Here is a 15950-nt window from a genome sequence, read left to right as displayed (position 1 = left end):
GTCGAGGCCGGACACCCTCGCTCTTAGGGTTCCTTTCCTTGTCCGCCTGCCCAGTCCCCAGGTAACACATGCCAGAGCGGCTTCTGTGGACTCCCCAAGTAGCACTAGGAGATCAAGGGGTCCCGGGACCACGGCAACATCCAGGAGGGACACACGGCGGGCAAAACTGGTTAGAGAACAGAAACCAATATTCGTTTACGGAGCACGCGTGTGCCCCAGCACCGACCCATAGGTCACCGGTGTTAATCCTCCAAGACACCAAACTCAGGATCGTTACCCAGGTCGCCCTGCGAGGCCCTGTGCTCACCGAAGGTCACAGAGGGGGCTGTGAGGAGAAGAGGGCAAAAGAAATGTGTGAGAGAAGCAGCTTAAGCCCCTGCCCGGCCTTCCAGCCCTGCCGCCTCTGCTGTGTGAACTCACCCAGAAAAGCCTGCAGGCACAACCCACACGCAGAGCTTCAAGTGCAGAGCTTCAAGTGCCTGCCTTCCACGCCTTAAGAAATTCAGTCGTTAGGGCTACAGTGTTTGTATCTGAAAAAGCAACAGTGTTCTTTTTTTTTTTGGTACTGGGGTTCAAACTTGGGTCCTTGCGCTTGTAAGGCAGGCATCAGAACCACTGGGCTAAATCCCTGGCCCTAAAGCAACACTGTTCTCAGTTGCCAGGTGTGGAGCTGCTTGCCTGGAACTTCAGCACTTGAGAGGCTGAGGCAGGAGGATCGCCATGAGTTCGAGGCCAGCCTGGGCTGCTTCCTAAATCTAAGGCCAGCTTGGAATGTACAATGAGATCCTGTCTCCAACAAACAAACAAACAAAGAATAGTGATCTCAATCGTCCTAAATACATTATTTTTAAATAGCAAGTAGAAAATGACATATACTATATGTAAAGGTTTTGGAATAAGCTCTTCTCACATTTTCTTAAACTATTTTTTCCAGGGAATGAAATTATTAGCTGTTTTGTTTCTTGCTTTTACAAAACTAAGTTACTAACAATAGGAGCACCAGTGGGACCTTCCACAGCTGCCTCTCCTTGGTCCCTGCATCATTCTGCTGAGTGGATCTCCAGCACAGCCACAAACACCAGAGCCAGGGCCAGCAGAAACTGACTCCATTCTCAGACGCAAAACCCAAGTTAAAGCCTTTCTGGGACAAATCTTTGGGGGATTTAACACAGTTGTTCTCTGACAATAGAATTCAGTTCATTTGCTACTTAGGATGTTGTGTCCAGATCGCGATGTCCCAAAGACCACCAGGAGACCGTTTCCGATGTAAGCACACGAGGGTCGTTTATTCAAGCTTAAGCAGGGACTCTCAATTGTCACCGACGCAGCGGATCGAGATTGAGAGCCCCGAGCCTCGAGACTAGCAGGGTTTTTATTGAATATACATCAAGCTTTGGTTGTTAGTAGCCAGGTGATTGGTTAATGTTAAATACATATGAAGTGTAGGGTTTTGATTGGTTAGGCTCGGGGGGGTTAAGGGGGTTACGTATAGATTTTTGCAAGGGAGTAGGGGGCAAAGGTTAGGGGCCGACTGTCATAAGCTGATGGTTAGCAGGTCCACTGACTAATGGTCACATCTATCTTTTGTGGGCAGTTAGCCATTAACTGTTTACCTTATAGGTAGTGTGTCCGGAATGTCCTTCCTGAGTACACAGATGGCTGGGTAATAAACTTAGGAATTTTGAGTGGATAGGCACAAGTTTGAGAGAACAAAGGAGACAGCTCCAAAATGGAGTCACTCTGAGAGAACAAAGGAGACAGCTCCAAAATGGAGTCACTCTGGCTCCACATTCCCCCCTTCTCAGGGTGCTGTAGAGGGCCAATCATGGGCCTCTGGGGGTTAATTCTGTCAAATCAATAGGTATTGGCTGGTATTGGGACCTGAGTACCATTAACTGAACAGTGTTAATTCGCTTTTTAATGAACGAAACTAGTCTATTAAGTATGCAAGGTCCAAAGGTTAATAGTAGCAACACGATAAGCAAGGGGCCTAACAGGGTAGAAATTAGGGTAGTGAGCCAAGGGGAAGAATTAAACCAAGATTCGAACCAGGTTTGAGATTGTTTTTTTTTTTGTTTATGTTTGGCGATGTCTTTTTTAACTTTAGCCATGGATTCTTTGACTACTCCTGAATGATCTATATAGAAACAGCATTTTTCACCTAGTGCAACACAGAGTCCTCCTTGTTGAAGGAAAATTAAGTCCAGCCCCCTTCGGTTTTGGAGGACTACCTCTGCTAGTGAAGTTAAAGACTCTTGGAGGTGGGAGATGGAGCTTTTTAGCCTTTCAATATCTATATCTATGGCTGTCCTTAAGTCATTATAATATTTATTGTGTATTAGTAGCGATGAAACTCCCGTTCCTGTCCCAGCTAGTCCTAATCCTAAGAGAACGGTCAAAGTAATGGCCGTTACAGGTTCTCGCTTAACTCTGACCTGGGTTTCAGCCAGGCGGCTGGGGATGTCTTTTTTTGAGTGATATAACAACCGGGGGACTAATTGTACAAGTACACAGAAATCTCTTGTTTGTTTTAACACTAGCCCATGTACACAAGGGGTAAGTCCAGAGGAACAGGCCCACCATCCATCATAAGGGGGAATGAGATATTTGGGCCTAGGTCTAAGGACGGTTTTGTTACAAAGGTGTTGGTGGGAGGCCGGGACACTGCCGACACAAGTTCCTTGCCCAGTTACTGATTGTAGGGTCAGCCTAGCTGTCCCTTTTTGTTGTCATCTACATTGAGTCGGGCTGTCTGACTTAGTGAAATTGTCTAGATAAGCTATTGTTTCATAGTATGGGGGCTTAGTATCATAACATAGCCAGCAGGACTGAGTGAGGTCTGGCCTAGATGCATTTAGAGCTTTAAAGGTGTGAACCATCAGTTCCCAGAGGGGGTCCTGGTCCCGGTTATGATTGACTTTATCAATCTGGGTGATCATTTGAATCAAGGGCGGGGATGTGGGAGCGGAGGTTAAGTCTGATGGCCGTACGGAGGCGTTTGGTTTTGGTGACATAGGCGAGCTTTTTGGGGGAGGGGGCTTAATAGGTCTGAAAGGGGCTATTGGAGCTAGTGCCAAGTTTGGCCCTATCAATTGGGGAGACCCTATGGTGAGCGGCTCTGCCTTCAGTTTTATAGTGAATAACAACCCGGTATCATAACCATCTTGATATAGACGGAGTCCCCAAGTCTGGCCTGTTTTCCATTTAGTGTACCTTTTACCTGAATCCGTGAATGAAAGTCTGACCGGGTTACAGAGGAACCCGGTACAGGGGCCACTAAGAACTAAGAAATTACCACCCTTTTGATTTGTCTGCAGGCCAGGGGGCCCAGGGACTCTTTTTAAAGAAATAAAATCGTCCTTGACAGGCAGGGCCCAGGAGACAGTGCCCGTGGACTCACATCCCCATTTGGCACAATAGAACTGGTCAGGTCCCCCGCACTTGTTTATCTGAGACTGTGTGTGCCTTTTTCCCGGACAAACATAAAAGGGGGTGCTTTGTAGGATGTTTCTATCAAGAGAATGGCTACACCCAGGGTCAAGTCTAGGAGGGGCCATAGGTACTGGAGCCATGGGCAGGGATGTTCTATTAGTATTACATTGGCCTATGTCTTTTTTACATATTGGCTCTCCTCTAGGCCCGATTTTCCAGTTTCCAGTGTTCCAAGTCCCTGTGGCGAGCGAACACAGGTCAAAGTCTAGGTCTGGCCACCAGGTAAGTGGTGGAGCCACTTCAGATGAACTATTAACAATGTTGCCCGTAGACGTACTAATGATCATCCAGGTTAAATTTAAGGGAGCATATGGGTTTTGTCCTCCTAGTGTCGGTGTCAAAAGTACAGTTACCATAATCACGATCGTCGACGACGTAGCTTGAGTTTGAGGGGACTGTCTTGGTCTCTGGACACCTGCCATGATGGAACGAAGTCTTCTAGGACAGTGTGAGGATCTGCAGGGCGAACGTGGGTGTAGTGTACCCACGAAGCAATCCCGTCGACCTTGAGAGCAGTGGGCGTGGTCAGGACTGTGACGTAGGGTCCTTTCCAACGGGGCTCAAGGTCTTTCTGCCGGTGTCTCCGAACGAAGACCCAGTCTCCAGGTCGGTAGCGATGGGGCTCAGGAGGTGGTCCGGTCTGGTATAAGGCTTCTAACTTAGGCCAGATGTCTTCGTGTACACTTTGGAGGCTTTTTAAAGAAAGCAACAACTTTTGGTCATCAAATTTAACAAGTACATTTGAGTGAAGGTTGGGGATAATGGGAGGGGGAATTCCAAACATGATTTCAAAGGGGGTCAACCCCATTTTATAGGGTGAATTGCGCACCCTATAAAGGGCGAAGGGAAGGAGAGTCACCCAGTCACCGCCAGTCTCTAAGGTTAATTTAGTTAAGGTCTCTTTTAAGGTTTTATTCATCTTTTTTACCTGTCCTGAGCTTTGGGGTCTGTATGTACAATGTAATTTCCAATCTGTCCCCAACACCTGTGCTAGGGTTTGACTCACCTTGGAAATGAAGGCGGGTCCATTATCTGATCCTAGCATTACTGGAAAACCGTACCTTGGCAGGATGTCTTCTAGCAGCTTTTTAGTCACACTCTGCGCTGTCTCATGTTTGGTAGGAAACGCTTTTATCCATCCTGAAAAAGTATCTACGAAAACTAACAAGTATTTATAACCGTACTTTTTAGGTTTTACCTCGGTGAAGTCCAATTTCCAATAGGCTCCAGGTCGGTTTCCCCTCAGCCTATTTCCTGGGTTGGCCCTATTGTGGGTGGCATTTGTCAATTGACAGGCTTTGCAGGTAGCAACAATATGTTTAATTGTAGAATTAGCATCACGGATCTTAATTTCAGCATGTCTCAGGAGATCTTGTATTTTCCGAGTGCCCATGTGGGTGGTCCGGTGTATCTTGGAGAGAACTTGTTCTCCCAGTGTCTTAGGCAGGATGACTTTACAATCAGAAGATTTTCACCACCCGTTGAGGCACTGGGGCGTAGGTAATTGTTTTATCCAATTTAAGTCCTTTTCAGTGTACTGGGGCTTTTCTGGGAGGGCTGCACTTCCCGGATCGGGCAGCTGAGTGGCCAGCGTCAGATCAACCTTTAAAGCTATTTTTCGGGCCGTCTGGTCAGCTAGATTATTTCCTCTGGCAATTGGAGTGTCGCCCTTCTGGTGTCTTGGGCAATGGATAATGGCTAATTTTTTCGGTAGCCAGAGGGCTGTTAAGAGGGCAAGGATCTCTTTTTTGTTTTTAATAGTCTTTCCTTCAGCTGTCAAGAGTCCCCTTTCTTTGTAGATGGCCCCATGGACGTGCGCAGTGGCAAAGGCATACCGGCTATCTGTGTATACATTTAACTTTAGGCCCCGTCCTAAAGTTAATGCCTTGGTCAGGGCTATGAGCTCTGTCCGTTGTGTTGAGGTCCCGGTGGGCAATGGTTCTGTCCAAATGACCTCAGTTTCTGTCACCACAGCTGCCCCAGCATACCTGTGGCCCTCACGAACAAAGCTGTTCCCATCAGTGTACCAGGTGTTGTCTGCGTCTGGCCATGGTTGGTCACTCAGATCTGCTCGAATTCCGTGTACCTGGGCCAGGATGTCTGTGCAGTCGTGAAGCGGAGCCTCTAAGTTTGGGTCTGGCAACAGTGTGGCTGGGTTTAAAGCAGCCGGGGCCTGAAAGACAACTCGGGTTGGATTTAGGAGTAAGCTCTGGTAGTGGGTCAGGCGAGCATTACTGAGCCATCGATCCGGAGGCTGTTTTAGGACTCCCTCAATGGCGTGAGGGGTGGTCACGTACAGTTCTTGGCCTAATGTCAACTTGTCAGCGTCTTTGACCATTAGAGCTACTGCTGCAATCATTTTTAGGCACGGGGGCCATCCTGACGCAACTGGATCAAGTCTTTTTGATAAGTACGCCACTGGGCGGCGCCATGGCCCTAGATACTGGATCAGGACGCCCTTAGCGACTCCTTTGTTTTCATCAATGTAAAGGTGGAATGGCTTAGTAATATCAGGCAAGCCCAAGGCTGGTGCCGTCAGCAAGGCTGTTTTAATTTGATCGAAAGATTTTTGTAGCTTTTCTGTCCATTGAAAAGCCTGACTGTCTCTAGTTACCTCGTAGAGGGGCTTTGTGAGCTCTGCGAACCCTGGTATCTATAGGCGGCAGAAGCCCGCCGATCCCAAGAATTCTCTGACTTTTTGAGGGGAATCTGGTGTGGGTATCTTAAGAACTGTCTCTTTCTTAGCATCCGACAGCCATCTCTGCCCTTCTCTAAGCACGTACCCCAGGTAGCTTACCTCGGGTTTGCAGATCTGGGCCTTTTTAGCGGACACCCGATACCCCAGCTCTCCTATGACCATCAAGAGTCTCTTGGTTCCATTTAAGCAGTCTTCCTGTGTCTCAGCTGCCACAAGAAGGTCATCTACATATTGTAACAGAGTTAGTTGGGGGTTCTGGAGGCGAAACTCACCCAGGTCTTTATGTAGGGCCTCGTCGAAGATGGTGGGAGAGTTTTTGAATCTTTGAGGTAATCGGGTCCACGTCAGCTGTCCGTTGATGCCTTGCTCTGGATCACTCCATTCAAACGCAAAGATGTGTTGGCTTTTAGGTGCCAGTGGAAGGCTAAAAAAAGCATCTTTGAGATCTAAGACTGTGTACCAGCGATGGCTCGGGGGAAGAGAACTCAATAGGGTGTATGGATTAGGCACTGTGGGGTGAATGTCCATAACCCTCTTGTTTACCTCCCGGAGGTCCTGCACTGGCCGATAGTCATTAGAATGAGGTTTTTGTACTGGCAACAAGGGGGTGTTCCAGGCCGATTGGCAAGGTCTGAGAATCCCCTGAGCAAGTAACCTCCTGATGTGTGGAGTTATTTTTTTCTGGGCCTCTAGGGGCATAGGATATTGGCGAACTCGTACCGGATCTGCTCCAGGTTTTATTTCTATAAACACCGGTGCCCTGTGTATAGCTAGCCCCATGCCTCCAGTTTCCGCCCATGCTTGTGGGAACATGGAGAGCCATTGTTCCATATCAGGATCAGGAGGGGCCCTCTTTTGATGTAGTAGATATTTATCTTCCAGGTTTATGGTTAGTACCTGAATGGGCCTTCCCTCTTGATTAAGGACTTTTGTGTCCCCGGGTTGGAAATGAATTTGAGCCCCTAATTTAGTAAGTAAGTCTCTTCCCAATAAGGGGTAGGGGCAGTCTGGTATAACCATAAATGAGTGGGTTATTTGGCCCACTCCCAAGTCTACTGTTCTTTGGGTTGTCCATGAATACTTTTTCATGTCTGTAGCTCTTTGAACCCAGGAGGTTTTATCAGAAATATGGCCACACGGTTTGAGTAGGACTGAATGTTGAGCCCCTGTATCCACCAGGAACTCAATAGGTCTCCCCTCCACTTTTAGGGTTACCCTGGGCTCGGGGAGGGGTGCCGAACCCCGTCCCCCCTAATCATTTAATTCATCCGCAGCCAGAATAGGGGTCTTGGGGCGTCCTTTTCGCTGTTTTTTTTTAGGACAGTCCCTGGCCCAGTGTCCGTATTCTTTGCAATAAGCACATTGATTTTTCCCCAACTGGGGGCGCTCTCTGCGTCTCTCTTTGTTTTCTCCTTCCATCACAATCTTTTTTAGTCTACGTTCACATTCTTTCTGCTCTCCCGCAGTGGTAGCCAGAAGGATCCGAGCTAAGTTTCGGGTCTGGCGGTCATCAGCTTTTTTTCGTTTCTCCTCTGCGGTTTTTCTATTGTTATACACTTTCTCTGCCACTGCCACTAAGTCCTGAATACTCTTTTTTCCTAACCTATCTATTTTCTGTAACTTTCTCTTAATGTCTGGTGCCGCCTGGTTGACAAAATGTATTATTACAGCTGTCTTTGTCTCAACTGCTTCTGGGTCTATAGGAGTGTACCTACGAAAAGCTTCCTGAATTCTTTCTAGGAAAGCAGCAGGGCTTTTATCTAACTTTTGTTGTACATCCCCTACCTTAGCCAAATTTGTAGGCTTCCTCGCCGCTGCTCTGAGACCTCTTAATAAAGTCTGGCGATAGACTCGAAGTCTCTCTTTACCTTCTGCCGTATTGAAGTCCCAGTTAGGTCGGGACAGAGGAAAAGAAGTGTTGATGGTGTCTGCATTGGTGGTGGGCTGACCACTGTCACCAGGAACCAATTTTCTGGCCTCATTCTGGATTCTCTCTCGTTCCTCAGTGGTGAACAGAACCTGCAGAAGCTGTTGACAGTCATCCCAAGTGGGCTGATGGGTAAACAAAACAGTTTCTAACAGGTTAATCAAATCTCTAGGGTTATCAGAGAAATTGGCATGTTGTCGGCGCCAATTATAAAGATCACTGGTAGCAAAGGGCCAGTAATGATGAGGCTGGTTTCCATGTTCATCAGGGGGCCCTATTGCTCGCAGCGGGCAGACAGTTGAATCTGCCGGTCCTGCCGGCGAGGCGGCGCGCCGGTGACGAGTATTTTGGGCGGGACCATTACGGTTGTCGGCGGCGCCCGGGGCGGGTTCCCCAGCCCCGGCTGGGACTGGGTCACCTCCTCCAGCCTGCTGTGGCGGAAGAGAGGGGAGAGAGTAAGGGGGAGGAAATATAAGATCTTCCTCGGTCCCTCCCTGGAGGACAGGGTAAAGTGGCGCGGTTGGCTTGGTTTTGGGTTGTTTTTCATCCGCGCGCTTTTTAGGAGCCTTTTCTTTGGCCGTCAGGATTAACTCCGGTTGCTGTTGCTGTGAAGGCAAAAAGAGCTTAACCCATGGGGGCGGGTTAGAAACCAGAAATTCTCAAACGGCTATGTAGGGTATCTGATCGGGGGAGAGGATGGCTTTACGAACTCTGCGAATTATCTGCAAATCAAAAGTTCCCTCGGGGGGCCATCCTACCCCGAGGGAGGGCCACTCTGAGCCACAGAGGGTGATGAACTTAGTCTTTTTAATTTTTAAACTTAAGTTATGAGCGCTCTCCCTAACTTCTTTGAAATGGTCTGTTACAAGGGAAAGAGGGGTAGTCACAGTCTGTCCCATCGTCTCGGTCCAAGTCAGCACAAACAGACACACAAACGCAACAGAGAAGCACAAGGTGAGACAAAACCGTCCTCCGCGCGATCGGAGGCAATGCAAATGGGACGACGGCCTCCTGCCGTGCCGCGGGAGCGACCCGCACCGTCCCTCCAGGAGTCTCACTGACCCGTACTCTTGGGGCACTCCGTCCCCACCAGTGGAATCCGGAACGTCTTCCAGGATTCCGGGTCGGCGGCCCTTGCAGCGCGTCCGCCTAGACCGTCTGCCGACCTTTCCAGAAAATAGGCCCAGACTTTACAAGCACAAAGAAAACACTCACCAGCCGGCGTTGACCCTCTGGTACGGGAGTCCTGAAGGTCTTGGGATCCCGGACGAGCCCCCAAATGTTGTGTCCAGATCGCGATGTCCCAAAGACCACCAGGAGACCGTTTCCGATGTAAGCACACGAGGGTCGTTTATTCAAGCTTAAGCAGGGACTCTCAATTGTCACCGACGCAGCGGATCGAGATTGAGAGCCCCGAGCCTCGAGACTAGCAGGGTTTTTATTGAATATACATCAAGCTTTGGTTGTTAGTAGCCAGGTGATTGGTTAATGTTAAATACATATGAAGTGTAGGGTTTTGATTGGTTAGGCTCGGGGGGGTTAAGGGGGTTACGTATAGATTTTTGCAAGGGAGTAGGGGGCAAAGGTTAGGGGCCGACTGTCATAAGCTGATGGTTAGCAGGTCCACTGACTAATGGTCACATCTATCTTTTGTGGGCAGTTAGCCATTAACTGTTTACCTTATAGGTAGTGTGTCCGGAATGTCCTTCCTGAGTACACAGATGGCTGGGTAATAAACTTAGGAATTTTGAGTGGATAGGCACAAGTTTGAGAGAACAAAGGAGACAGCTCCAAAATGGAGTCACTCTGAGAGAACAAAGGAGACAGCTCCAAAATGGAGTCACTCTGGCTCCACAAGGACATGATTATTTAAATTAAAGTTAATTGGTTTCCTTACTCCCCTTTAGGGCTTTAGGCTCAGAACATTTCTATTAGGAAAATCTAATTTGTTCTCAAGTTCCTCTTTCTAAAATTTAGAATGTCTAAAAATGCTCTGATATTTTAACTCTTTGTAGCAAGAATTATGTGCAGACACCAGCTCAAGGTGACAGAGCAATCACAGACTAGGCACCACATTTTCAGAAGGGCCTACCTAAGTTGCTGAGGACAGCCATGCTCCTGAGAGTCTCCATAAGACTCCCGATCCGTTTGCAAATGGAGACTTGCTTCAGCAAGATCACCAAAGCCGTGACCTGTTAGTCACATTGCATTAATACTTTTAATGCATAAAATTGAATGATGTAAATATAATCAAGTTACTCACAAATAATCGTAGGATTAATACAATGCATCAATTCATGGTGCATTACTCTAGGGTGCGGGGTGCAGGCATGGGACAAAGTGTAAAAGTTCAACAGTGAAAATCTTTCCCTCTTTATGGTGTCTCGATGCCTGTAAATGTAACCTCGTTCAGAAATAACATACATGAGCCGGGTGCAGTAAATCCCAGCACTCTGGGAGGCCGAGGCAGGAAGACTGTAAATTCAGTCCCAGCATGGGCAACTTAGCCACTGAGACCCTATCAAAATAAAGTCTGAGGGTGTAGCTAACTACAAAGGCCCTGGGTTCAATCCTCAGTACTGAAAAAGACAAAGGAAATAGACACGACATCACTTTTACAGTGTGAGCCCCTCTGGAGTAGGGCGCGTGTGTAAAGCCCCCTCACCATTCCTTCGTGGGCTCCAACCTCCACCCACCCGTTCAGGCAGGAAGAATTTTGGGTGCTTATTTGGCTCCCACCACTGCTCTGGGCTTTGGGAAAATGTCAAAAAGAAGAAAAGAAGGACAAAAGTCCACAGGAGACAGCCGAGGTGGGAGAGTACAGTGAACACACGGAGAGTCGGCAGCAGGAGGGGGCGGGCGAGGGGAGCTGCGGGGGGTAGTGGTGTGCAGCTGGAGTGGAATCCGGGCGACCCGGAGCAGAGCCGGAAGGAGCTGGGGGATGAGCGGACCTCGGATTTGGGCTCCTCTGCACAAAGTGGAAGAAGCACCTCAGAGTCGAGTGCAGGACACTCACGGACCTAAAGAGAAACTCAAATTGACATCTTAATAGACAGGGAAAGGAATTTACAGACTCCATCCACACGGCTGAAATGCAGGGAAAATTAAGGAGAGGTGTGGAGAAATGATAGGTGTTTTCCCGCTAACATCAGGAGCAAGGCAGAAGTGCCCACTGCCTACACTGCCGTAGCTTTGGTTTTGGTTTTGGGTTTTTTGTTTTGAGACAGGGTCTCGCCATGTAGCCCAGGCTGGCCTCAAACTCACAGCAATTCTCCTGCCTCACTCTTCCAAATTCTAGGATTACAGGGTGCCCCACCATGCCGGGCCTACACTCCTGTCTGATATTGCTTGAGGCGTCAGCCAATGGGACTGGACCAGAGGCGGGAGAAGTAGGAAGAGATAAGATGTGCAGACGATGTTTCTGGGGAAACCCCAGAAACCCCAGCTGGCAGGCGTGGTGCTACACACTACTCTGGAGGCTGAGACAGGGGGATTTCCCAGGCTGGACTACATATCAAGACCCCGTTTTAGAAAGAAAGAAAGGAGTTTATTTTGTCTCGCCTCTTCCCTTTTCGTCTCCTGTGTCATTTAGGTTTGATTCTATATCGATTCCCCAAAGATTTTTGCGTGGCGTTCTCCTGCATTTGCGGGACCCACCCCCGCCCTCCGAGGCCTCCGTACAATATGGCGGCGCTCTGCAATCCACGGCTTCCGTACAACACAGTGGCCCTCTGTCCGTCAGGCCGCCGGTTCTGACGCAATTCCTGTCCTGCGCAGTACGATGTGACCTGTGAACCGGCGAGCACTTCCTTTTCCTTCTTCCGGGGACGGGGTCTGGAGGTATGGTTGTGTACTTCTTTTCCCTGCCTGTTTTCTGTTTACAATCGCCCGCCATCCGAGTTGTTGCGGGAACGGGGAGTGCTCGGGGACAGTTCTTTGAGCAGGAGTAAGGTTGAGGGTGTAGGAGGGAGGCTAGTGTTTAGCAAATCCTCGATTTTAGCCTCGGAAACTGCTTAATCCTGCCCGCCCTTGCGGAGCGGTGCGGAACCGAGCTGACCGCCCGGGGGCTTTTCCCCATCCAGAGACGGGAACGAGTCGGCGCAGCCGCTGAGACTGGTGTTGCCGAGTGTTCTCAGATCTTAGCACCTACGTTTTCATACCGCGGCCCTAAGTGCCTCTAGGCTTTGGGAGGGCGGGAACCGCAGTTTCCGGTGGTGACGGAGAGACGGACGCTAGGGTTTCTCCCCGTGGAGCTGCGGGCGAGACTGTACCGGGCTCCGTGCCCGTTTTGGAGTCTTGACAGCTCGGTGCTGGTGTGGGTTCGGAAGGCGCTTGGGACAAGCCGTGTGCCCTGTCGCCGATTTGCCGAGTGAGACACCAAGTGTGGTTTCCTGTCAGGATCGGGGTGGGGACGGCTGCCCTTGTGCAGGCGCCGTCTAGGACCGCCGCGGGTTGCGCTGAGGCAGATTTCCAGCACTCGGCCGCTTTGGGAAGACCGAGAACCCACGGCTTGCAGCGTGCCGGGCGCTGGGTTGGGCGAGATCAAGTTATTAAATCCCAAGTTGGGGGAGGAAGCGCTCCTGACGCTGTGCCTCTCCGCAGAGGTACAGCCAAGCGTCAGCTCCAGAGCTCGGGAGTTCCTTTCTGGACACCGCCACAAATGGATATAAGTGCTGCCCGCGCCACCAGGACAGCTGCCACTCGTACCCACCATTGCCCATTATTTTGGGGTCTGCTTTGTACCCCGGCTTCACAGGCGGTCTTAGCAAACACTGCCACCGAACTGCATCCCCAGCCCTTTTATTTACTTGCTTTGAGACTGGTGGTGCATTTTATTGTAAGGAAACCGATGAAAGCGATTAGATGTGTTTGCCACCACCGTGGTACAGACTGTCGGATGGGACAGTGGTGCGGGTACCGCCCGTGGTTCCAGCCCGAGGACCCCGTTAGACAAGGCGCCTAACAGAAGGCTGTGTTGTGAGGTGGGAATTATGTGAAGAGGCTGTAAATTTCGAATTGCGCTTATAGTGGAATTACGCTTATAGTAGAAAAATCTGCCGTGATTCTGTTTTTAATTTAGGCTTTCACAATGGTCCAGCGCTTGACATACCGCCGTAGGCTTTCCTACAACACGGCCTCTAACAAAACCAGGCTGTAAGTATTTCCACAATTTGAAATAAACATCGTTGTTCACTCTACAGAATGCTGAGCCTTTTCGTTTTGTTCTTTCTAGGTCCCGAACCCCAGGGAACAGAATTGTTTACCTCTACACCAAGAAGGTTGGGAAGGCCCCCAAATCTGCATGTGGCGTGTGCCCCGGCAGGCTTCGAGGGGTGAGTGGCCTCCGATTGTGACGAGGGGTCCCTGTGGGATGCAGGAGTGAGTGGAGAAGTCACCGCTGGATGGTCGAGAGTTATTCAGCATCCAAATCCAGATGCCGGGAACATAGGGCTTCTCCTAAGTTAATGTGATGAGTTGAGTGAAATGCCTTTTAAAGATGTCGGTGCCCCGATTCCCTTTGGCATTGATTCCCTCGTCAGCACTTGGATTACCACTATGAGAGCTTCATCAAACAATCTGTTTTCCTTGTGCAGGTTCGTGCTGTGCGGCCCAAAGTTCTCATGAGATTGTCTAAAACAAAGAAGCACGTCAGCAGGGCCTACGGTGGCTCCATGTGCGCCAAGTGTGTCCGGGACAGGTGAGTAGCCAGCTTCCTGAGCCAGCCCAGCACTGGGTATTGCCCCCCCCCCCCATCCCTGGAGCCTGGAGAGGTTGGCCCCGTTTTAAACGGGGCTGCTGTAAAGCTTCCGAGGCTGAGGAGAGCAGATGCTGCACACAGCAGTGCATGGTGCTCGGCTGAGCTCTCAGTATTGGGCCTTTCTTACTCTAGAAGTGGATGGTTGATTTTGTAGGGGAAGCAGGTACGGAATCCTGGGTATATGGAGGGCGTGGCAAGGCTGGAGCAGGGCAGAGGCAGCGGTGGGCGGCAAAGCTATCTGTGCAGGGCCTTGCTCACAGTGAGTGTGGGTCTCCAGCTTGGTTTTGAGTATGTGGGAAATGGTAGGTTTTGAGTGCTGCGGAGAACTCCAGTGCATGAGAAATAAAGAGCGGCTAGAGAAGCCTTTTATTCAGTAAGAGGCGGCTGTTGGGGCAGACAGCGCATCCTGCAAGGGTGGGGAGGTGGCGTCTGCATGAAGACCCGTGGGCCTGTGGCTGGCGGGCGGTTCTGGGGATGGGTCCCAGGTGTGGTCGCCCTGGAGTAGCAGTGGGTTGGCCGTGGTGAGGCGGGTGCAGCCTCTTAGCCCTGGCACAAGTGTATCTGAGAGGAGTTCTGCTCCCATCTTTTGTGAGGAACCGGACTGGCGAGGTGCGCGCCAAAATGGAGTGCGGGTGTATTGAGGCGTCCACCTTCACGGGGGAGAGGCCGGTAGAGCAGTGGCTTGGTTCCCGTACACACCGCTGCTTCTGGGAGGTGCTCGGCCCCTTCTGAGGCAGGCTGTGAGGGGCAGAAAGGGGAGCCGGAAGTTCACGGGTGCCTTTCAAGTAGCTGGAGTCTGGGGATGGCCTGGAGGTGGAATCTGAGCCGTGGGCTAAAGGAGAGGCCAGTGGAGGTCAGAACTAGCGTTAGCAGCAAGCGGATTATGGGCTTCGAGCTTGAGGAGCTCATTAGTCTTTGGATCCCCATGATGTGGAAACATTTACGGTGGATCCCTGAAATTCACGAGGGTTACGGTTCTTAGAGCACCGGCGAATTGTGAAAAACATGGTCAGAAAAATGCCTGTTTTTCTGGTTCAAACCATAAATATGCTGTGTCTCCTACAGTTATGTAATTTAATAAAATACTGTGTTAGTGAAACCTTAGAAGGTGCAGGGCATCTTGGTGGCATCTTGGGGCTTCAAGAACAAACCGAGAGCGGGAGGCAGCTTCGGCAGCCAATCAGCAGCAAGGAGAACTGAATAATGCTCTCGGATTGGCTACTTGGAAACCGCCTGCCAAAAAAATTGTGGAGGTTGTTCGAGGTTTCCGAGAAATTGGGAGGGTTTCCCCTGAACGATTATTAGATAGATTCTAAGGAAAAATCCGAGAATGGCTGAGGCCTCAAACAAACTTGAACTGTGAGTTCTCAGGATTACACTGGAGTAAGATAAGTTACCAGGCCCTGGCTCCTTAATCCCTCTCACACAGTTGGTTTATAATGTGGTTAAGCATTCTGAGACATTTTGCAAATCAGGTTATCTATATCCTGGACCTTAATACAAGCATGGAGTGGAAGCTGTGGTGGTTGGTGGTGGCCTCCCGTGGGCGTGGCTCTTGGGCCAGCAGGCAGGTGCTGCTCCCTCGGGGCTGGGCTCGCCCCGGAAGAGTCCCTGCATGACCTCAGCCCTCAGCTGTACGGGGCTTTGGAGCTTCACTTGCTTTTCTGGGCTCCGTGGTTCAGTTCTTGGTGGACTCTTCTTGTCCTGTGTCACCTGGAAAGTAAGCTCGCTGTGGGAAGCCGCTCACTGACTGTTTTCCTCCCCAGGATCAAGCGCGCTTTCCTTATTGAAGAGCAGAAAATCGTGGTGAAAGTGCTGAAGGCACAAGCACAGAGTCAGAAGGCCAAATAAACGAAGCTCTCTGCGTAATAAAAGATGGGCGGGCTTGTTCCGTGTTGCTTTTGTTGTTGTGCCTTTGTCTCCGCGTCTGGCAACTCTGGCCACTGTGCACTATACGCTCTGTGGCCTCGGACCTGGGTGCTGGGTTGGTTCTATTTCCCCATGGGCTGCCAGGTGCACCCCCAGCCCCATTGTGTAGCCCAGGCTGGCCTCACTTGGCGATCCTCATGCCTCAG

At 50.2% G+C, this 15950-nt stretch overlaps 1 protein-coding gene and 1 long non-coding RNA gene across 2 annotated transcripts; one reads left to right on the top strand and one right to left on the bottom strand.

Annotated features, from left to right (window-relative positions):
* Positions 1-1258: 1258 nt before the first annotated feature.
* LOC147821896 (uncharacterized) lies at positions 1259-4961 on the bottom strand. The gene is made up of 2 exons (XR_015446366.1): positions 4499-4961; positions 1259-4184 (listed from the first exon to the last, which is right to left on the bottom strand). It is a non-coding gene; the product is annotated as an uncharacterized LOC147821896 (long non-coding RNA).
* A 6892-nt stretch (positions 4962-11853) lies between these two features.
* Positions 11854-15770, top strand: Rpl34 (ribosomal protein L34). Its single transcript, XM_004866216.4, has 5 exons — positions 11854-11957; positions 13198-13271; positions 13351-13450; positions 13712-13815; positions 15642-15770. Exons 2-5 carry the CDS (start codon positions 13207-13209, stop codon positions 15724-15726), a joined length of 354 nt encoding a protein of 117 aa, XP_004866273.1. The 5' UTR covers positions 11854-11957; positions 13198-13206; the 3' UTR covers positions 15727-15770.
* The last annotated feature ends 180 nt before the right edge of the window (positions 15771-15950 follow it).

Source organism: Heterocephalus glaber, unplaced genomic scaffold (genome assembly GCF_053883595.1).
Source record: "Heterocephalus glaber isolate CG9 unplaced genomic scaffold, H.glaber_assembly_v1.0 deba00001688, whole genome shotgun sequence".
NCBI lineage: Eukaryota > Metazoa > Chordata > Mammalia > Rodentia > Bathyergidae > Heterocephalus > Heterocephalus glaber.
Note: the sequence above shows the minus strand (reverse complement) of the source record. Positions and strands in the feature narration are given on the sequence as shown.

What these genes read in the sequence shown, in the direction of transcription:
- Rpl34 (XM_004866216.4), top strand. Translation starts at nt 13,207, where the DNA reads ATGGTCCAGCGCTTGACATACCGCCGTAGGCTTTCCTACAACACGGCC. An exon ending in GCCCCGGCAGGCTTCGAGGG is followed by an intron (nt 13,451 to 13,711) that starts GTGAGTGGCCTC and finishes TTCCTTGTGCAG; the next exon opens with GTTCGTGCTGTGCGGCCCAA. An exon ending in GCCAAGTGTGTCCGGGACAG is followed by an intron (nt 13,816 to 15,641) that starts GTGAGTAGCCAG and finishes TTTCCTCCCCAG; the next exon opens with GATCAAGCGCGCTTTCCTTA.